Below are 22,938 nucleotides of genomic sequence, written 5' to 3' on the forward strand. Positions count from 1 at the left end.
TAACAACAGAGCTTTGTTTATTAAGCTCAATAACGAGACAATAAAATTGCACAATAGCCAGCAAATAATCGGAGCGGAAGAAGAGTACTTATATATAAGCAGCCGTGAAAATAAGTGTATTGCACTGCATTCGTAGCACATAAATTTTAACAAGATGCATACTGCGCCAACCATGGTAGATTTTTGTTTTTCAAATGGTTTCGTATCGAGATATTAATTCTAACAAAAATAGCTGTTCGCTGACTTTTGGGTAAAAACCTGCTTCCGACTTTGCATTACTCGAGATGTCGACATACACAAACGAAACTTTTCGTCGGAAAGGCAAGGAACAGTTGGAGATATAGCAGGCGAGTGTCGATGATGTTGCAGAATTATCTCTTTAATTCTAAGAATACAATTAAGCTTTCCCCTCTCAAATGTGGGTCAGAAATAGAGGGTTTAATCTCATTATGAATCATATGATTATATATATTTATGCATAGGATTAGATTAGATTATGTATATACCTTTCCATTTTAAAAATATGGCATTCAACGGCTCTTTACAATGTGAGATTCGTTTCTTACTAAATAAATAAGATGATGTTTGAATCCAGCATAAGGACAGTGGAGAATGACTAAGACAGCAAATAAAGCAAAAGACATAAAATAGTCGAATACCCCCCAACCCCACCGCCACACAAAATACATTGTCGTTACGCTTATTCACATCCAATTACATGACTTACAACACATATTCAGCTCAGCACCATTTTATGTTATTTATAGCTCATTCAAATAAAAATAACAATACCTATGAACATAGGGAGGAGATGAAAAGGATAAGGGAAAGCAAAGTGACACAAATACAATAGAGAAATGAATACCATTATAGAATCCTTAATCAGTCCTCAGGCCAAAAATCAAGCATATTTGAAATGGTTCATGAATAATGAAAAAACTGAGTTCAACAAAAAGGGCTGGGTGGGAGGATGCTACCGATTGCAACAAGTTTCATAGCTACATAAAGGCGTACTCTTTGTGCGGACACCTCAAAAGAATGTTCCAAAAAATAATAATATTCTTAATATGTGTCTATAGTGGTTCCTTTGAGAAAGTTTAATTTATTTCAGATCCATGTTTCCTAGGACGGTTAATGTCTTCTATGAAAGAAGGCACTATATTTCTTACATTATATTACAAAAGTATAGTACTTAAACCCATTAGTGAGGATAATAGTACTGTATTATGCAGTGTTCTTAATAAACATGCATATGCAAGAGGGTATATAAACACAGGAAGTCTGTGAAAAATTCTTCAAATTCTTTGTACATATGAAAATTAAAATAAAGAAAGAAATCAGTATGCACATGCACTCAAATTTGCACCACATGAGAAGCTATTTACTCTGTAACAATAATGATTATGATAATTGCATGTGAACAAATAAATCTTAAATCCATCAAATTTCTTTGTATTATGACATGAACATGTATTTACTGATAGTTTTGTGACTGGTGCAGTGATAGTACAAATAAGTGTGATTAAAAAAAAAACTATGGTGAAAGAATTCTTATTCTTTCTTTAGTGTAAAACACATGAAAACATGATATTAAAATAAACTCTCCCCCTTCCCATACCTAAAATTTTTAATAGCGAGATATAAATTAAGATAAATATAGAACATAATAAAATTTGCATGGGCTCGACAACCAACAATAATTAACGATTTGAAGGAATGAAGTTTATCAAAGGGTGAAATGAATACAAACAAAATGTTTGAACATTTTTGTCAGCAAGTATAAAGAACAAGTCATAACAATGTAATAGAAAAGATGTAATTGAGGGTGATACTAAGGGAGACCAGCTGCATAAAAGTTTGTCAAATATTAAATATTTATCATTATTTTTTATCAGAGGAAAAAGTAATTATTACTCTACTGAAAAAGAGGATTTTGTCTACTTAGGACTGAAAAGGAAACAGGCATACTGAAAGATATTTTTAAAACGCATGTGGCTATATTGATCAGCTTTTTTCGAAGGCTGACTACAAGCTAAGATTGAGGGAGGATGGTAGAGAGAGCATTTAGACAGGTAGGCCAAGAAGATAGATTTATTTCATGATGGGAATTTTATTTTTTTCCAGACCATTAACAGACACTCTCTATGGCCTGTTTGTTAAAAAGTCCAGGATACAGAGAGTTGGTGAGACAAATGGAAATCTGAAACTAGACTCTTCGCCAACAAGTGAGGTTGCACGGCATTAAAAGCAGAAGAAAAATCAGTGAAGATAAGCCTGGCATGAGGTCTTTAAATGGTAATGCTATTTTATACTAATAAAAGGTACGATATAAATGTGGTGATTGTCATTGGCTGACAGAAAATAATTATATGGCATTTGTGACAAAGGTGCTAATAACATTGTCTGGGATTGTATTTTGTATAGGTCAGAAAGTCATGGAAATGAATGCATAAATAAATTTTACAAATACTGATGTACAATGCAAAAGGTTACATTGTCACCAGTTCAGATGACCTCAAGGTAAAAACAGACTCATCTGTGTTTCCATTGGAATTACTACCAATAATTTCAAAAACATGAATCCGAAATAAATACACTAAATTTCTGGATCATAATTTCTGAAAAATTTATATTCACCATAAACATTACCCTTAAATTATTCTTTATACGAAAATTGCTAACAGCTGCCTCAAGTAATGACTAGAAGCATAAGATGCTATACAAAGTAAAACATATTTCAAAATGTCCAAAGATTTAGACATAAAGATAAAAGTTTAAAAACATCACAGAATAAAATATAAATACACCCACAGTTAAATTTTGCTTCATTATTTGCATGTCTGCTTTAAAGGAGCACTTCAAAAACTTACAGAATCTCGACATAGCACAATGGCTGTAAAAGCAGTGAATATAAGTGATTCAATGTGCCTTACAGCATGCTGAAAACAGGTTAACTTAGATCTTTCATGAAAATAACAAAAAAGAAAAGTAAGTAATGACACATGATGCATATACAACAGCGTATCTAAGCGATCTTTAAAAGTTCTTGATGAGGCTCATCTATTTAACTTTGTAAGAGAATATAATCATCTTAGGATAAAAGTCCCCACCAATTTTGACTGGAGAAATAACACAGTAAGATTGAGCAGTGGCATGTGGTTCCATTTGTTTCTTATGTTTCAGCCAAGGGGGCCTCTTGGTAAGTTCTATACTTCTCTCTGAAACAAATTAAAGCCAGATTTAGCATTTTAGTGCCTTTGTTAAAGAAGATAATTTAAATTAATTACTGATACTATTATCTTCGACTATGTAACCATAATTTTTAACTGAGCAAGCAATAAAGTATGTTTGCGGACAAGCATGTGATTGTGAATATATAGGGAGAGTAAGGTGTTTGTGAAAGGGGAGATATACTGAAAAGCACACGAAGTTTAAAAACAGTTTTCCATAAAGATATACTGAGTGTCTCAGGAAAAAGAGATGATGAGACTGATAAACAATTTATCTGTTGAAACCAAGCAAAAAAAAAAGTAAAAGTTAATTGTACACATTTTATTAAATTGGAAAACGCAAAATAAAATGGAAATGTCCTTAACAGCAGCAATCATTTTCATATGTGGTATACTAATTACTTGCATTTGGTTGATGGTGACATTAACCTCATAGCATTGTCAGAAATTGCAAAGAAACGAACAAAATACAAAAAGCAAACAAATAAAATCAATAAACTGCCTCACCATACACACTAATGTAACATTTAATTAACAAGTAGGTCATGTGTCTTATTTATGTTAGTTATAATATACACATTTATATATAGATGGCATTAAGAGTGGACCACTTAATAGTAACCTCCCTTGTCCAAACAAATTATAGCTAGATTTAAGTAGCCCACCAGTACATGCAACACCTACATTGTAGATCCATACGTTCTACACAGAAATATTGTTGTGGATGTGATTCTTTCCTAAGTTTATATACACTTAACACTACTGTAACTGACTGGGTGAGTTTCATTTAAAAATGTTTCAAACTTACACTTGAAATGTCAGTAATGGACCTACATTTTGCTGTCACAAACTACATTTTTGCTACATTTAAATACATTTTTGCTGCTAAAATTAACTAAAATATCTTTACTAATGTCCAATGCTGAACTCACACTTATAACAGCATCTTCTTCCTAAAATAAAAGTAGGATCAAAAACGCCACTGTAACAACTGCTGTGACACTGAGACCAACAATGAGAGCAGCATTTGAACTTCCACTTGAATCCTGGCTCTCTGTGCCTGTAGACAAAAAGTGCATAATCTGAAAATGCAGATCAAATCATATATCTACAGACAAATCAACACAAACATCATTCAAATCAGCCTCTCAAATGAGGGATGATGCATAAGTATGTCTTTGCCTGTGATATTCTGCTAATTGAAATCAGTAATTTTATGAAAAGCCTACATAAAAAGGATAAACATATCTGTTATTCTAAAGTGTTGTGGAACGAAATGAATGTATTTCCTAAAAAGAGTTCAACAAGCTTAATCTACTGACACCAGAATCATTTCTGCAGCTTTACAAAGCCAGAGTTACATCATTTTAAATAATGGGTTTTTTTAAATTTTTGAATACTGGTCCAGATAAGAATTATATAGTTCAAAGCAGCTGATCAATTTTGAATTTTGCAGCTGACTGGTCGTATAAAGTCAATGCATAAGTATCCCCACAGTTGATGATAGAATGTCAGTTGTTTCTTTAATGAGACCAGTCTTTGTACTATGAAAAGGACCTTATGCTGATTGGGTAATGTGGAGGATATGGAAAATTTGTAACTAAAGGAAGGCCACTTAAAAGTAGCTTGCATTGTGTGACAATGTGATAAGGGGTGGGATACTTTTAGTCCCCTGCCCTGTAATCCCTGAGGGTTTTTTTTTTTCAAAACGACTTTCTCAACTAATTTAAGGAAGAAATTCAAGTTAGAGACTTGGTGGTGGTAGTTCTGTAATACATTCTGTCTATTCCTCTTCGTGCATCAGGTTGCACATAAGGCCTCAACCAGAGTCCGCCACTGATGTCAATCAGCTGAAACCCTCTCCAGGTGACCCCATGTCCAGCCCTTTCCTTTCATCTCCCTTTCCACTGTTCTTCTCCAAGTTTCCTTTGGGTGGCCTCATTTTCTCCGGCCGTCTGGAGTCCATCGTAGGGCGACTCTGGAGAGGGCTGCTGTCTGCTGACGGAGCACATGTCCAATCCATCGCCAATGCCTTCGTTGAACCTGCTTGGTGATGGATTCGGTTTCAGTTCTTCGGTGGAGTTCTTCCTTGGTGATGGTGTTTGGCCAAAAGATGTTAAGTATGCGCTTGATGCATCCTTTTTGGAAGACGTCAAGCTTGTTACTGATGGTTTTGGTCGTCTTCCATGATTCTGATCCGTAAAGGAGGGTGCTGATCACATTTGACTTGAAGATTCTCAGCTTGATCTTCTGACTGATGTCTTTTGCCTTCCATGTGCTCCTGAGTGAGGTGAAGGCCTGGCTGGCTTTCGCCAGTCGGGCTCGAATCTCCACCTCCGCATCCAAGGTGTTTGACATTTTGGACCCAAGATAGGTGAAACTGTCAACTTCCTCAATCTCTATTCCATTTAGTTTGATGCTGTCTTGGACTCTGGCGTTCACTCTCATACTGTTAGTGTTTTTTGTTCTGACCTTCAAGCCAAGGTTTCCAGCTGTTTCTGATAAGGCCTTTGTTTTTTCCTGCATGTCTTGGTGGCAGTGTGATAGCAGGGCAATGTCATCAGCAAAGTCCAAGTCTTCCAGCGTTGTTGTTGCTGTCATAGTCATGGTCCATCTGATCCCTCTCCTCTCACTGTCGGTGGAAGTCTTCATGATCCAGTCCATGGCCAGGATGAAGAGGAACGGCGACAGAATGCAGCCCTGCTTCACCCCGTTACTGACGTTAAAGGGGTCTGTGAGATCCGTGTCACAGACAACCTGGGATTTGAAATCGCTGTACAGCATTGCAACAACCTGAACAAGTTTTGCAGGGACTCCGTAATGCCTCAGGATCTTCAATAAGGACTCGCGGTGGATGCTGTCAAAAGCCTTCTCCAGGTCAATGAAATTGATGTACAGCGATGTGTTCCATTCGTTGCTCTGCTCCAGAATTTGACGCAGAATGAAGATGTGTTCAGAGCAGGATCGCCCAGGGCGAAATCCTGCTTGCTGTGGTCGGAGGTCTTTCTCAAGGGTTGCCGTCAGTCTTGACAGAACAATCTTGCTGAAGACCTTGCTGGTGAGGGAAAGAAGTGTTATGCCCCTCCAATTATTGCAGTCTCCAAGATCTCCTTTCTTGGGTAACTTGAAGATGAGACATGTCTTCCACACATCAGGGAGCTGCCCTGATTCCCAAACTTTCCTGAAGATTTCAGTCAGCTTGGGAGCTGTCACATTCACATCGGCTTTCAACATCTCTGCTGTTATTCCATCTGCCCCTCGTGCTTTGCCGCTCTTCATTGTCTTGATTGCTTCTGTCACTTCTTCCAGGCTTGGCGGGTCTGTGCAGATGTTGAGGTCTACAGCTGCTGGCTGGATGTCTGCAAGCTGAGGGGGATCTGGTCTGTTCAGAACTGACTCAAAATGCTCCCTCCAGCGCTGTAGTTTTCCTGCCTCTCCCTCGATGACATTACCGTTCACGTCTTTCACTGGAACATCACTGTTCTTAAACCCGTTGTTTAGCTGTTTGTTTATTTTGTACAGTGTCTTCAGGTCATTTTTGCTAGCTGCTTTTTCGGCTTCGTCTGCCAGTTTCTCTATGTAGTCTCTTTTGTCGGTTCTTGTCATCCTCTTTACCTCTTTGTTTAGTTTTGTATATCTTTGTCTGTGTTGTTCCTTCAGGCGTTCAGATCTAGTGCTGTTGATTTTTGGTTTGGCTGACTTTCTCTCTTCTATCTTCTTCCATGTCTCTTCTCTGATCAACTATACTTTCTTTTTTCGTTGGAAGCCCAGTATTTTCTCTCCTGTTTCCTGTAAGACTAGGTTGAAGTCATCTAAGGTCATCTCTTGTTGGTCTCCTAGTGCCTGGAACCTGTTCTTTACTTCCATAGCAAAGGCCCTTTCAGTGGCTGGATTTTTCAGTTTGTAGGTGTCCACTCTCTGCTGATGTGCCTGTTTTCCTCGCAATCGATGGAGCTTCAGAGAAACTGTGGCTTTCACAAGAGTGTGGTCACTGGCAACGTCTGCTCCTCTGTAGGCTCTGACATCTTGAAGTGAGCTCCTCCATCTTCGGTTGATGATGACATGGTCTATCTGGTTCTTTGTGCTCCCATCTGATGATGTGCACGTTGCCTTGTGGATGTCTTTGTGTTGGAAGAGTGTGCCTCCAATCAGTAGGTTGTTTTCTTCACAAAAGTCTGCCAGCCTCTCTCCGTTGTCATTGATGGTACCAATTCCATGCTTGCCCATGACATGCTCCCTGCAGGTGTTGTCACTTCCCACCTTGGCATTGAGATCGCCGATGATGAGCTGCATATCGTGGGCTGGAACACTCTGCAAGGCTGCCTGGAGCTGATCATAAAAAGAATCCTTGTCTTCTGCCTCACAGTCATTTGTTGGTGCATAGCTTGGTGTACTTTGAATGGAATCTTGCTCTCAAAAGCCTGGGTCCATAAGGCTTCCATTCCAGCAGTGCCTTTTCAGTTTTCTTGTTGAGGAGTAGTGCCACTCCTTCAGAGTGCTGACCATCTGATCTTCCTGAGAACAAGATGGTATGTCTGCCGATAGTCTCCTCTTTCCCGTGCCGGTCCATCTGACCTCACTGACTCCCAGGATGTCCAAGTTGTAATTGTCAAACTCCTTGACTAGTTGGTGCATCCTGCCAGTCTGGTACAAGGTCTGGACGTTCCAGCACCCCACCCTCATCTTTTGCCTCGGCTTCAGTAAATCCGCTGTCAGGGCGCCAGCTCCCTCTCGGGTTTGGCTGTCGTCCGTCATTAGCCCAGTCTCCTGGTGTGCTTCATTACCTCCGCCATCCGTGACGAGTTCTCTGGTTTTAGTTTCCGTAACAGGCTTTCTTTTACCCGTGGGGTTGTTAGCCCTACCACAACCTATTTTACCTCTAGGTGAGGTGTCCACCTTAGTCGCCTCTTACGACATGCCTGGCTGGATGGCAGGGACCCTATTTTTACAATGCTCGCTAGGCAAGCATACCCCGGGGTCCCACAGGGGTCTGTAATACATTGACGCCAAGTATTGGTTTCATGAGACAGGAATTCACAAAGGTGGAAAAACGACTTTTGATAAACTGACATTGACAACAAAGGAAACATCACAAAATGTCAAAATATCATTCAAGGTGGGTGGGTGGGGACTGGGTCATACTGACAAGTTAATGGTTTGGCCCTCAAGAAAGTCTTTAAGTCAGCTACAGAGACTGGTTGAAAGTAAGTAAAAGATAAACCAGAAGAAACAAAGTTAAGATGTGACCAGCGTCGATATCATGTCTACATATTTGCAAATGTTAGAGATCTTGCTGAATAAGTACTTGATTTCTATTATACTAGAATATGCAGAAATACACTCAGTAATATAGAAAATACTAACCAAAGCGCATAGGTTTGCAGTTTGGATGTATTTCTTCTACCAGAGCACTTGATATCTTTGGTGAGTGGCAAATTTTGCATCTGAGCTCTGCGTTGACATCTTGACTTCGATTGGCCATTAGTGCACACTTGTAGTCAAAGATATCTCCATTTGATTCATTACACCAGCAGCCATCTGCAACAGGCCCTTGAACATGTTTGCAATTAGAAGCATTGAAGCTTTCAGTGGAACCTACAGGTTGTGGATTTCGACGGGAAGGTGTAGTCTTTTCCAGTGTCACATATGTTTGCTTAGACTCACAATCTGCAGCCTCCACAGCTGTTTTGTTGATCTTGCAGCTGACAATATTTTGTCCATCTCTGAATGTTGGGCAAATTAATTCCACTCCAATAAGGTTCGCTGCAACAAAATATATATTTTTTTTTACAATGATAACAATGCTTTATATTACACAGCTTACCTGCTATTTTTGTACATAGTGTATTTTGAGTGTGCATGTAAATCTGAAGATACTGATGAAAGACCTACCCGAGTTGTGACAGGCACATATCACACTCAAAAGACACAGTTCATGTCCTTATTAACACCTTGACCATAAAATCACAAATGAAATAAAAATCTCAGAAAAATTGAATAAAAACAATTTCTTTTTCTAATCTCCATTTGAGCACGAAGCCGCATGTGACGTCACAGGTGGGACATGGATGAACACAGTCTCTTGTTGATACAAGCTCCACAATACTGAACCTCAAAAGCGCAAGCGCAGTGGCAGCACATGCGTTCCTGCTAAATGCACAGGAAAGAATTCCTGCTTTCCAAAATGATCAAATCTTGAGAAGACAGCAGATACCCTTTGTTTGTATGTGTAGGTTATCGTACCTGTATAATAATATTTACATTCCTGCACATATTCATCTGCCGTGTATGAACAAAAGAACACTGCAGCTTAATATTACTGTCGAATGTATATACATACTAAACAAAAGCAAACAGTTTTTGAACTACTATTGATATCATCTTGTATAGGACACGTGCCTACTGTAAAGAAGAATGCATTTTCTTGTCCAGTTTGAGCTATCAGAGTATGTCACAGCAGTGACAACTATAGATTCAACTATTGCAACCATACCAGCAGTCTGCATTGACCAGTCTCTAGCTTCTTCTACACACCATGTGTGACAAAACAAAATAAGAGACAGTGTTTTGTAACGAAATAAAAAAAAATACATCATCAGATTTGACATCTTGTCAGTGTGGATAGTCAATACATCAAACAATATTAAGTCAACAGAAAAGGCTACAAGGTTAATAGGTGCACTCCTCTAATTTGTAACAGGGAAAATAGGGTATGTGTGACAAGGGAGAGAAATTGACATGAAGAAAGATGTAGGTTCTTGCAGAAACACACTGTAGCGCCTACTAAGCTTGTAGATGAGGAAATTATAAAGAATACAGCAAACAAAATTCTGTAGAAAAACAAGTAGTGGAATGTCAGTTTTGATTGTGCCAAACAATGGCAAGGCATCATAAATAAAACTTGTCATGTGTGAACTATTAAAGCTACACTCAACATGTAACCTATCATTATGTCCACCACCCTCCTACTGTCATCCATATGTAAAAAGAGAGGAACAAATGCAGAATTTGTAATGCAAATATATAAAAGTGTAAATGCTTTGTAATGTAAATCCAAAGTCATTCAGTGATTTATCATTCGGCTGGTAGCTGTTGTTGAAGGGAGCACATGGACAGACATGGCAGCTGACAAAGCCCACTACTTAAGCCTATTTCAAGTGTCAGTGAGCAGGTCTTGCACAGGACTACCAGCCTAATCTTTGACATTCATAAGCCAATTCTTCCTCTGGCCACAATGGCGTCGACCACCCTCCAAGACACACTGAAGGACAAGTCTTTGACCAGGTGTCGCGACGGGTCACATGACCAAACCAGACCAGCATATGTCACTTGATGTTGCAGGTAGAGATTCCCGGTGCCCTACGCTGACAAAGTCAGTGGCTTTATATTCTCTGCATGTGAGATTAGGAGAAGACTCCTTGGTTTCTTTAGGCACTTGCTTTTGGATGCCGGTATTCTCTTTTCCATATCGGCAAACAGAGTCCATGCGTAGAGTATGATCAGCACTACAATGGATTTGGACGGATTGTATTTTTTAGTAAACCTGACATTATGATTGGGTAAATTTGGCCTTGGTGAAACCAACGACAGGGGCATCAAACTCCTAGAGTTTGCGCAAAGCCATCAATTTACCTTACCCAATACCTTGCACCCCCATAAGAAATCAAGGGCAGACATGTGGCATTCTCTCAGATAGACTGTCCATCACCAGATCAACTTTATTCGGTTGTCCAGTGTCAACAAGGCCATGACGAGGGCATACCCAGGAGCTGATATAAATAGCGACCATGACCTTGTCATAATGAGCCTGAAGCTGAAGCTGAAAGCAAAAGCGATTCTTAAACACCCCCCAAATTTGTTTTTATTTGGAGAAGCTGCATGACCCTTACATTGCAGAGGTCTTTAAGGCCACATTTGAAGGCAAATTTGCAGCACTAAACCTGTTGGACTGTGATGTAGACACCCTTGCTGGAAACATCAAATAGGTGCTGCTGTCAACAGCCCAGGGAGTTCTAGGGAGTCAAAAGAAGAAGAAACAACTATGGGTCATGAATGACACCCTAGATCTCTCTGAACAAAGGAGGGCCTTTAAGAGAGAAAGGAAAAGCAAAGCCAAAGCAGCTTCCAAAAACAAAGAAGCAAACTGTGCCATCAAGAAAGAAATAAAGGCAGATAAGGAGAACTGGACCAATGCTGTACATAGAGGAGGGAATGGCCCAAGGCGACAGCAAAAAGGCCTACCAGCTACTAAGGACCCTCACTAATACAGGCCAGCAAAAGATCTCAGTCATCAAAGACAGCAATGGCCACCTTCTCACAGAAAGCAATGATGCACTCAATCGATGGACTGAATACTGCAAAGACGTGCACAACTTTCAGCTGAAGACAGATGCTAACATCCTTCAAAAACCAGACTAGAAACAGTGAACCTGAAGACCTACAAGTCCTACAGGAAGAGGTCACAAGAGCTGTGCAGTCTTACGGGACAAAGTCGCCAGGCATTGATAATTTTCCAGCTGAGCTGCTCAAACAGGGTGAAGCAGAATCTACAAAGGCCCTCACTGTACTGTGCTAAAGAGTCTGGGAATGCAAAGCATGGTCCAAATAATAGATACAGTCACTAGTAATACCCTTCCTCCAAAAAAAGGAAACAGTGCCAGAACTACTGAACCATAGGCCTTATCAGACACCCAGGTAAAGTCATGCTGAAAGTAATATAAAAGCGCCTCAGCACCACAGTGGAGGAACTGCTAGCAAAAGAACTGGCTGGCTGGCCCAGGTAGCAACTAAGTTAAGCAGATCTTCAACTGTCTCATTCTTCAAGACAATCATTTTCGCCATCAGCAGGGCCTCTATCATAACTTTAAAAAGGCTTTTGACAGAGTCTGGCATGAGGGGCTATGGCATGTGTTGCAAAAATTTAATAAAAAAAAACCAACTCGCTCAAGTCATCAAAGCACTCTAAAAATAGCTCAATGAGCACAGTACTGTTTGAGAACCAAATAGGAGCTCACTCTTGCACCAGAGCAGGTGCTATTCAATATCTTCTTAGAGAACACCATGCGTGAAGCCCTCATGACCATCACATTTCCATAGGTCGAAGGCCAGTCTGCAACCTATGCTTTGCAGACAAGACACATAGACCTGCTAGTACATACTAACAAAGAACCAAAGAACTCTAAGATCTTACCAGCTGACTGACAGACAGTTTGAAGGCATATGGAATGGAGACAAACACTGGCAACAGCAAAGTTATGATCAAAGCAGAGATTGACGTGAACATGGTAGAGCTTGAAGAAGTAAGCAGTTTCATATACTTGGAAGCCACCCTTTCCAAAGACGGAAGCATCACAACAGCTATTCACATCATGTTACATCAGAAACAGGTTCCTTCTTTTTATATGTATGGCCACCAAACCAGCATTTAAAAATGTTACTAATTTCATTTATTGAAGAAGTCCAGGTTTGCTAGCCACAGATATAAAAATGTAAGTCTTGAAAAGGGAACAATGGTCTTCAGCAGTGGTAAAGGTAGAATGCCATCATTTTTACCAGTCAGTATACCAGAAAGGTGCTTTACACAACTTTCAAAAGCTGCTTACTGCTAGAGTGATCGTTGCACAGTACCATGGAACAGATGAGACAGGGAGACAGGTATCTAGGTAAAGCACACTGAGAGATCGGAAAAATATGTTGGATATGCAGTATCCAGCATTGGCAAGGACCAAAACAAAAGAATAGGCTTTTCAGGCTGCTTTAAAAACTAGTTTATTGTGTGCTTTTTTTTCCCTCGATCTGTCCGCACTAGTGCATATAACTGAAATAGTTATCAGCTGCAATGGATAAAGTGGCCAATTTCATTTCTGACACAATAACAAAGTGCCAATACACACATACAAATACACTAGTAATAGTAAATGATTCCATTTGTGTAATGATTCATTATGTGTTGCTTTTGGGCCAAGGACGGTCCCAAGCCCGGCTGAAAAAGGAGGAGGGTTGGGCGTGGGGCTAGCACCCCCACCCCGTAAAACAAACCCTTGCTACAAAAACATCGACAACAGTAAAACAATGGCCAACAGTCCTGGAGGAAGGGCCTTCATCTAATGGGGGCAACTGGTGACGGTAGCCCAGGACAGGAGGTGTTGGAGGACTGTCGTCGATGGCCTATGCACCAGGAGGGGCGAATGTGCTAACTTTGGGCTGTATACTATTCGGTTTTTTGATGTCTAAATAAATCATTTGCTTGTGTTGCTAAGATCTGTAATATCTGTAAGGAATTATTATTAATTTTATGCAGAACTTATAGTTTAGGCAAAAGACTGCTGAAAGTTGTTTTTCCTCTTGTACTCCGGTGAAAACACTATATATTCAAATAATTGCTTTTTTCTCCTTGAAATCATTGTAAAAGTACTATAGTGGATGGGCATAAGCAGAGGTAGAGAAGCTGGAACAAAATTGCTGCAGCATCATTGTTAAGTTCTTCTCTGAAATTGTATGAAGAATATAATGTTTACTATCAAGTGTTGCTATGTTACACAAGTCGCCTATGAAAAGCTGATGCTAATTGTAGTACTTCACAATGGACAGTACTATGAACGGCTGCACAGTTGTCTTTAAATTTGGTGATGAGAAGCATACAGTAAATCGTTTCTCATGGATTACCTGCATAGCATTCCTGAAAATGTGTATCTCTGATGTTTTTTTTTCCTTTTTCCAGTACCATTAGAGATGTTGCTCAAAGACAGTTTTGACTTTTTTTAACCTCCCCATCATTTTGACACAGTTTGTGACAATGCAAATTTCCCATAGTTCTAGTTAGGGTTAGGGTTAGGGTTAGGGTTAGGGTTGTGAACCATATATTTATGTCTCTACCCAAGTCTTTAACCCAACATTTGCATTTGCATTGAACAGTTAGTGAAAAGTTAACAATTTATGACAGCATATTGTTCTCTATTTTCTCTCAGTGTGTAGATTGTGTTATCTTCCCCACCCCCACAACCTGTACATAATTTTCATTATGTGTGAGAATGCATTATTTGTTTTTCGGGCTTGTGTTTTGATGGAATGGACAACCGAGTGGTTAGAGCGCTGACATTGGAAGTGAGAGGTACACCAGTTTGATACCCATAAAACACTGCTCACTTCCCCTAGTACACCCAGCTGGTGGGAATGGATACTTGACTCCAAAGAGGGTTGGAGAAGGTAAGGCAGTGAGGGATAGGAGATTAGCACTGCCCTCACATAAAGCTGTCCCTAAGAAACGTGAGGTCTCTAACACCTCACTCCCTAGAAAAAAAATTATGAGACAACCTTTACCTTTACATATCTGTGTAGAAGCTCTAACTAAATTTAGGATTACTGAGTGCAGGAGAAAGAGAGATTGTACATACATTATTATTATTGTGTCTGTGTATGCATGCGTGTGAAAGAAAGAGAGAAAGTATAACAGTGAATGAGAGTAGAAATAAATCTATTTATTTCAGTTTCATTTCACCATCAACTATGTTAACTTCTGCCTTGAAGTACAAAAAGGTAAAGGTCATCCCCTAACCTTTTCAGATCGTTAGTGGGGTTGAGGTGTTAGAGACCTCACTTTTCTCTGTGCCGATCTTCTCTCCCTTGCTGCCTTACCTTTTCCAACCCTGTGTGCAGTCAGGTACCCATTCCTGCAAGTTTGATCGACTGGGGGAAGTTTGCTGCACTAATCAGGCATTGAACCACTCTCAGTTCGGACGCCATCACACTAACCACTCAGCTATCTGCTTCCCCTTCTGCCTTAAACATAATCATAAAATGTGAGAATTGTCTGCATGTAATATGTAATTGTCAGAGAATGAAAAACTTTCACTTTCACTAGTCATTTAGTCACAATGCTTTTAAAAATTTGTTTTTATTACAACAAAAGAGCATGCATTTCCTTTCTTTACGGCATTTGGCGTAGTAGAATCCTGCATGTTTACCCGCCATATATCACTCATTCATGTTTCCACTGCTGAAATGAATCTAATTAAAAGTGAATGTTCGTGTGACCATAATATACTACGTCTAACAAAAGCTGAGTGAATCAATGAAATTTTTCAACTTTCTTTTGCATATTTTTTCTTAATTAATATTAGTTAAAATGCACATTTTTTGCAGTTATGGGACAAAGGTTCTGAAACATGACAGGTGTAAATGTTTTTGTAAGTAAAAAGTTCCCTCTGAACAATGCAGGTTTAAAAAAAAATTCTTTAGCACTCATTTCGTGAGCTCCTCCTTACATCTGACACCCAGTTTAATTCTTTTCTCTAAGCCTTTTTCATAGCCTATGTGAGTATTTGGTGAATCCTGCTTTAAAGAAACATGAACAATGATAATACAGCACATGTAATATTGATATACAAACATGCGCTATTAAAGGAATGCAGTCAGCCAGCAAAGTGCATTAAATTTTTATTACATAGAGTCTTTCCAACTCTTGGCAAAAATTCTGCCCCGAAAATTTGGTCATTATCATTATCTGCAGGGGAACATGTCTTCCCATGCAGCATATAACATTTTTCTGTGTACAGTTTAGGTTTCACTACATTTTAGCAAAAGCAAACAATTTATTTTCCCTCGACTTTGTTTGTTGAATGTTACTATTTATAATTTTTCTACTTTTGACAGAATGTGGCTCTTTCCCCGTGTTGGAATGAATATTCCACTTGCCATTATTGCATGTTTCGAATATCTGGTGAAGACAAAGCTTAAAATATACATTATATAAATAGCAGTTTTGGTACAGTCATTATTTTCACCAACAGTGTACCTTCACAATACACATAATTTGCCATGTTTTAGAATGCAGCAGAAACCGCCTGTTTCCAAGAATTGCATGACACGTTTAAAATACAGTCTCAAGAAAAGAAAAAAAAATGTAAAGTAAGAAAATGACTTTTTAGAATCAGCTTCGAAGAAGAACTCGATGTGTTAAGAAGAAGCCAAGAGATTATTATAATTAAATAAGACGACAACAAAATGTTTTTGTCGCTTCGCATTCAACGAAATGATATCGCCAGAATTAGTGAATTGTACTGATTACTAAAAAATCTGCGATTTAAAAAAAATTGCAAGAAAAACTTTTAATGGTGTTCGATCATCAGTCTTGGGTTGAGTTTCTCGACTGTCGACAATAATTTTAACACACAATGTACTCATGCATGCTGTAATTTTGCAAAACAGTTTCTATCGTCTAGGACTCTAGGCCTACGGAGTGGTCGTCTCTTTAAAATGGTCGAGTTTGCCTGCAGTGTTTTGTTTACCTCATGCAGCGCTTATATCCCTCTGAATTCACTGTGCCTGTCTCATCGGCCAAGTATGCAACTTTATTTGCGATGCTGATGTTAACTTTCACAAGTAAAGAATCCATTTAGTAACTTTGATTGCACTGTTTATAAAACTTTTCCGTCTTGCTTGTTTCTTTTTTCTTGTTGGGGGCGGCCATTAATCTTTCAAAGGTGACGTACGATGGGAGCAGTTTTTATCTTATTCGACCACTGTTAGTTTATCTTATTTTTGTTTTAAAAGAAGATTGAAATTATGTTGTTAAAGCGACTGTGACTAAGAAAAATCATTTATTATACTTAAAAAGCGTTTAAGTCTAAAACTGTTTAAAACGAGAAGAATGCCAGGATGAAACTACGGAAGTGTGTTGATTGAAGGTAGATGACTAAATCAGTGTACAGGTGAGGTGCTTTTCTTGTTTGTGCAAATAGCAATAGTAGTTGTGATTAAATGGACATGCTAATTTTCCATGAATCGTTGACGGTTCTTAAAAAGCTAAAGTATGATTATTATTGTCGAACGGAGTCTCATATCACAATAATAAATCTGATTAGATTTCATGATTCTTTTAACTCAGATTGTATTCATCAGAAGTTAAAAAAAAAACATACATGCCTTTAATCAAATTTCGTGTTTTCATTTCATCTTCATATCATTAGTTCGTGAGTTAAACTTAATGTAACTTATAAAAACTCTTGGGAATATTTACTTTTAGTTTTTATTGTTCCATTATATTTCCAATACCATGCAACAACAGCATTTATTTTTTACATATTATTCTTGACGTCCTATGCACTTTTACACTTTTTGTACAGATTTTTTACTCTATTCTAGTTTTGTTTGTTAAGTTTGTTGGCTATCTTTGTGGTGTAGTGTGTTTTTGATTACACAAATAATAATTATATATTTGTTTTGTGTATACCTCACCAGGAGAGCTAGATAGCATTTAAAAGAAATCTTTTTTCACTATTTGTTGCTTGGTACCGAGAGTGCAACCTATTTAGCTATGCTATAATGCAAAATAACATTAAATTAAATTAAATTTATTTAAATTAAGGATTTATACATGTATTAGTGAAAATTGTTGTAATTTTTATCCTGCTTTTATTGAAAAGAGTACAGTAAAATATATAATTAATGTGTGTGTTGTATAAAGAATCTGAAGAACTCAAATAAGCTGATAGAATATTTGTAAAACTGTTACCATGGGTTTATAACTACAGTACATGTACTGTAGAAAGTGGGACACATCTTAACATGATATCAGGAAGGATTTCTGCCATTTTCATTTGTTACGGTTGTCAACATAGCTTGTGATAGTAACTATCGAACTTGCAACAGATTTTCTTCTTTTACGTTAGTCAGTATAGATCCTAATCCTAATTATAATTATAGAACTTGCAACACAGTTATTTAAATACAAATATATTCACACAGTAAATGATCTGAATTACAAAGTTTGAAATAGTGTGTTAGTATTACATATCTTAGTTAACAATTATATGTGAGCCGCCATGATGCTCTCACTCCTGGCACTCTCTTTGTTCTCTTGGACTGATGATTATGTAACAACCAGTGTCTGACGCTGCTTATGAAAATAAAGTGTGGGGAAAAAACCTATAGGAATCTTTCTTTCTTGAATTAGTTGTGTGTTCGATGTACCTAAGGGAAGTAAACATCTTCATTAATGAGGATGCTAATTAAATAGATATCCGTATCGCGTATGGCAAAATGGCTGATATGAGAAAAAGTTAATATTTATAAGAAAACGGTTAATACGTGTGTATGCTATCTATATTATTGACATTCGATTGTTAAAAAGCTGTAGTTAACAGAGCCAACCTGCAGGGAGAGAAAGAATCATCCAAAGCAGATGGAGTTGAACCATAGCACATATGTGATATTCCGAGCACGCATGGGGAAGTCTAGATATCATATTAATTAAAAATAAAAATGTTCTGTGCGACAATTAAAGGACGTTAATCTTATAGCATTTTTTTAAATACAATTTTTTGAATGATTTATTTTAATTGGAAAGAACGATCGAGGATGTACACAAAAGAAACAACAGTTTTTACATGATTGGGATGGAAAAAAGAATGTTGTTTGCCGAGCATTTTTTAATATCTGTTAATACTGAACGTAAGTTATTTAGTTTTATTTATTAACAAGTCAGTACGATAAGTATTTAGTGAATAATGTCCAAAGAGGGATTCATGATCAACTTGGAGGATAATATTTGGTGCTGGCCTGTGACCGCGTGGCACAGCACGTGAGCGTTTCCTTGACGATCATCGTATTAAAATTCACGTTCTTTCTCCCGCCTTGCGGTCTGTGACATAAGAACCTAACCTAACCCTGACTGACCTTTAAGGAATGAAGTTACAACATAATAATATCAGTCTAAAACTCCTTCAAAACCTGACCTACATTTCACTTCACAAAAGTCACGCGAAACTCGACCCTGCACCCCTAGCAGATAGCAAGCTCGTCTGCTCGCCGTCCGAAGTGGGTCGAGAAACAGTGATATTCTCGCGTGCAGTCACAAACTCGATCTCTTGCTGTTGCGGCGGGTCTTTGCTTTTAATCATCGCCCTTAGAACCTGTAATTTGTCCTGGCTGTGGTACCTTTTCTGCACTTGTTAATATAGTCCTCGCTGCTTTCAGCGTGAAACATACACCAGCCAGCTGTCTTCTAGATGTACAAGATTTTGCAACACGTGTTCATTTTCTATAATCGCTTAAAAACTAAGAAAGCAAATTTTTACTATTATGATTTTAAAAGGTGAATGTTTCATTTTAGTAGGATTTGAGTAATAAAAAAAACAAACAAATGAGGCAACATGAACTAAATAGTGAACATAAGTTTATGCACACACATTCAAAGATGGTACCCGGTGCGGTCTGTACAAGCATTTAGCTTGCACATATGTCACAGAAAACCGTTGAGTTTGTAACTGCCCAAAACAAACTAAGAATCCTAATACATCTACTGCTCCTAATTTGTTTTATAACTTCAATTTGTATCTTTTTAAGAGGTACTTTCGAGTAGAACATGACGAACAAAATGTTATTGAATGTTCTGCAAAATATACAATGAGGAATGGAAGTGGAAAATATATTTATGCTGTACAATCTATTCTCATAATTCACAAATCTGTGATAAGACAAATTAAGTAGCCAAAATACCAGTGTTAAGAATTCTGCTTTGTATTTCATTTTTCATCCATCCCTTCAGTGGACTAGTTTGCAGGTCAAGAGAGAAGCTGGATACGCGTAGCGGCTTTCATGAGTAAGTCATGCATGGTATGACCAGTAGTGTCTCTTAAGTTTATACCAGTCAGTTCTGCCTCCTTGACTACTCTTTGGATACCATGAAGGACGGTCTTTGAGGATCATGTTGGGTGACATCGCCTAGACAAAACAGCTTGCGTCGCTTCACTGTTAGCAGTCAATGTTGCTTGTAGCTCTTGAGAGTAGCAACTATCATGGATGAACTCGTCGGTCTTACGTTCCATGTTGGAAATGCAAAGCAGTTTTCCTGGTTATCTGCAAACAGCTAATTAAGATATGATCGATGCAAATCCATTAAAACTGTATTTGAATTTATGTTGTATGTGTAAGGAAGTAATAGCCAAAAAAGCAATATTTGTAGGCAGATCAAGCTTACGGAGAACATGAGCATGGGCACATAAGTATGACATCATGTCATATCAATTGTCTTTTCTTATCAATATTTTATAATTAAAATTCATTACACTTACAACCATTCCAGTTATATTTTTTCCTTGCTTTTTCCTTTTTGAGAGGAATGATGATTGGTCATCCGTAGAAACATCGTGTACATGTACATCGATCCCTTTAGTAGTTATTGTTGTGTAATTTTTTTATTTGTTTTTTTTGTCAATGACGATTATGCAGGCCAAACTGTATGCAAAGATCTTAACTTCAAGCACTGACTTCTAACATGATTCCATGCCCATGCAAATGAAACTGTTTAAAACAGAAAACGTTCGCTTTCTCAATAAATAAGTTTATAAATACCTCTGGTCCCATTCCACATGCCAGCAGGTTCAAGACCTTTTCGGAGTCATGAACTGGAGATTGTGGTCTAATATAGTTAATGTACTGTAACATTTTTATACCTGGCATCGTGTCTTTGGCTCAGCAGTGCTTGGTCACGTGGACAAGAAGGGCGACATATCTGTAAAAGTAAAGATACATTATGGTCACCTGCAGCTTGTAACATTTGAATAACATCAACGATGATTACCATGTGGTATTGTGAAATCCAGCATACTTTCAGAATCCTCAGGTTCGAACATATGAATGGTTTAATACCGTCAAGGCTAGAGAACAACTTTTAACACTCCTCTTCGCGACTAGAGCACGATAAATAATGATCGTCTGATGAACCTGATGCATTGCTTCATGGACGCCATCGGCTGTGACGTCACACGTTATTCGTGCTAGGGAGCGAGATTTTGCAGGACTTGCTGACTACAGGTGGAAATCGCCAACTTTCAAAGTCGATAATAAACAAACCGTTGTGGCTCGGGCCCTGAAATTTACAAAAATTATATTTTATAATTTGTTTATAACTCGGACCAATCGGGTAGGACCATGGAGCTAAATGACGATGCCAATGGAAATGTCCGAATAAACACTATGAAATCGCTTGGCTGCTGCCTAGAACAAATCGATTTGCATACATTTAAATATACTTTACATTTATTTATCAAATATTTAGCTGCATACTAAAATCACAAACTCAATCAAATAGGTGCAGTTTTGCATTGACTCGTAAATGTGACTGGTTAATTAATAACTGTTCTCATCTTAAAGTAAAGCATTAGCACACAACACGTTTAGGGTTATATGTTTAAAAAGTTGCAGAGAATAAGACCAGCTTATTCACTTGCCGCGTGTCCACCATATTTCAAACCTTCCAGTGGGCAATAAATCATGCCGTGATAAGAAATGACAGATTTACTGAAGACAGAGAGCTGTTGGAGTTTTGAGATACTTGTCTCGATATAGGTAAAACACAGGAGCATACCATTCACTTAAGCCCGCCATACTCATGTGTCGCAAACCGTCGTTTTGTTCTGGTCGCTGATTTAAATATAGAGATGTAAATCATGGCTGAACTTCATTTGGAAAAGGGCCGGTCTTCCTTCTATGACGTGTAGTAGAGGTAAAAAAAAAACCAACTGATGAAGCACAGCTGTTCTAGGGTGTGTCAAAGTCAAGGCTGTGTTGCGAATTTTTTATGTACTGATGCTGTTGGTCAAATCATGGACATGCATAGGTGGTTTGCTGTCTGTCTGTCAAGACCAACGCTTAGCCTTTTGCGAAGTTCCCCACTGTTAATTAGTCTCAGCGAGAATGTGACTAAACCGTAAGCTTTATAGTCCCATGCCTCGTTTTAGTAGTTAGCTAGAAAAAATCGTCTGCCAGCAGTCCAGTAATACAAGATCGTGGTCAAATGCAATCAAGTGTGTTGAGGGTGGGAGTGATAATGAGGGCATCGAAATAATGTTGAGCCTTTACTTGCTTTCTGATCATGATTAAGAACAAGTCACATTTTTTTTTTCATCCCCGAACTTGTTTTGATTTTCAACACTAAGTATCAAGAACTAACAGACGCAGTTTTTATTATTTGAAAAAAGGAAAATTTGTAATAAAACTTTCCCCGCGAGTGCTCAGAATTCTAACAATAAAGTAGAAGGAAACAAAAATAAAGCCATAACGGATTTCACTTACCGCCTGTCCTAGGTAAACCTAGCTGACAACACACACTCTCACCTGTTTCACGTCAGAAGACGCAGTAAACTGCGACAACATTCGCGTGCGAACAGGGAAATGAAATACTCGAGTACCTACTTTTGCCTCGGTATGTGACTCAACTGTTCCACAAGCAGTGCACAGGTGTGGGGGGCGACAGGGGATTTGAGGTGGTGGGGAGGAGGCTGGTGACGTGCTCCCATATGCAAGCTAGAGACTGTTATAATTATACACTCCATTCCTCTAGCTGTCGATACGATTTCTGTCGCAAGCTTTATATGTTGTTTTGCCAGCAAATGAGCTAGACAGAGGACTTTAGACACTCACATTATATTTGTCCTCAGCTATGTGATGTACAAATCCAATATGTTGTTATTGATGCAGGCGTATTGTCTATCTGTTAGTCTAAGTATGAGCAGACTATGGCTGAAATTAATGTCGAGGTTACCTACTTATTGACCGATACCATCTGTCCTACGCACTAATCCGATGTCCAGGTATAGGACTTAACAGTGAGGGTCTTTCGCTCAGATCGGTGTCCTATGGCAACGTCCAATCAGCATTTTGTTGTTTTAATGCCGTGCGCAAATCGTAAAAGGGGGTTGAGAGTACG

The 22,938-nt window shown here is 38.4% G+C and overlaps 1 protein-coding gene and 1 long non-coding RNA gene across 2 annotated transcripts; both read right to left on the minus strand.

Moving 5' to 3' along the window:
* Positions 1-18,466, minus strand: LOC112569052. Its single transcript, XM_025246700.1, has 4 exons — positions 18,381-18,466; positions 8,595-8,993; positions 4,163-4,290; positions 1-3,218 (listed from the first exon to the last, which is right to left on the minus strand). Exons 1-3 carry the CDS (start codon positions 18,424-18,426, stop codon positions 4,184-4,186), a joined length of 552 nt encoding a protein of 183 aa, XP_025102485.1. The 5' UTR covers positions 18,427-18,466; the 3' UTR covers positions 1-3,218; positions 4,163-4,183.
* Positions 18,467-19,451: 985 nt separating this feature from the next.
* LOC112568631 lies at positions 19,452-22,649 on the minus strand. The gene is made up of 4 exons (XR_003100129.1): positions 22,305-22,649; positions 20,955-21,099; positions 20,583-20,742; positions 19,452-20,097 (listed from the first exon to the last, which is right to left on the minus strand). It is a non-coding gene; the product is annotated as an uncharacterized LOC112568631 (long non-coding RNA).
* Positions 22,650-22,938: the final 289 nt, after the last annotated feature.

This window comes from Pomacea canaliculata, linkage group LG7 (genome assembly GCF_003073045.1).
Source record: "Pomacea canaliculata isolate SZHN2017 linkage group LG7, ASM307304v1, whole genome shotgun sequence".
Taxonomy (NCBI): Eukaryota; Metazoa; Mollusca; class Gastropoda; order Architaenioglossa; family Ampullariidae; genus Pomacea; species Pomacea canaliculata.

What these genes read in the sequence shown, in the direction of transcription:
- LOC112569052 (XM_025246700.1), bottom strand. Translation starts at nt 18,426, where the DNA reads ATGGTTCAACTCCATCTGCTTTGGATGATTCTTTCTCTCCCTGCAG. An exon ending in GATTCTTTCTCTCCCTGCAG is followed by an intron (nt 8,994 to 18,380) that starts GTTGGCTCTGTT and finishes ATTTTGTTGCAG; the next exon opens with CGAACCTTATTGGAGTGGAA. An exon ending in CTGCAAACCTATGCGCTTTG is followed by an intron (nt 4,291 to 8,594) that starts GTTAGTATTTTC and finishes TTTTGTCTACAG; the next exon opens with GCACAGAGAGCCAGGATTCA.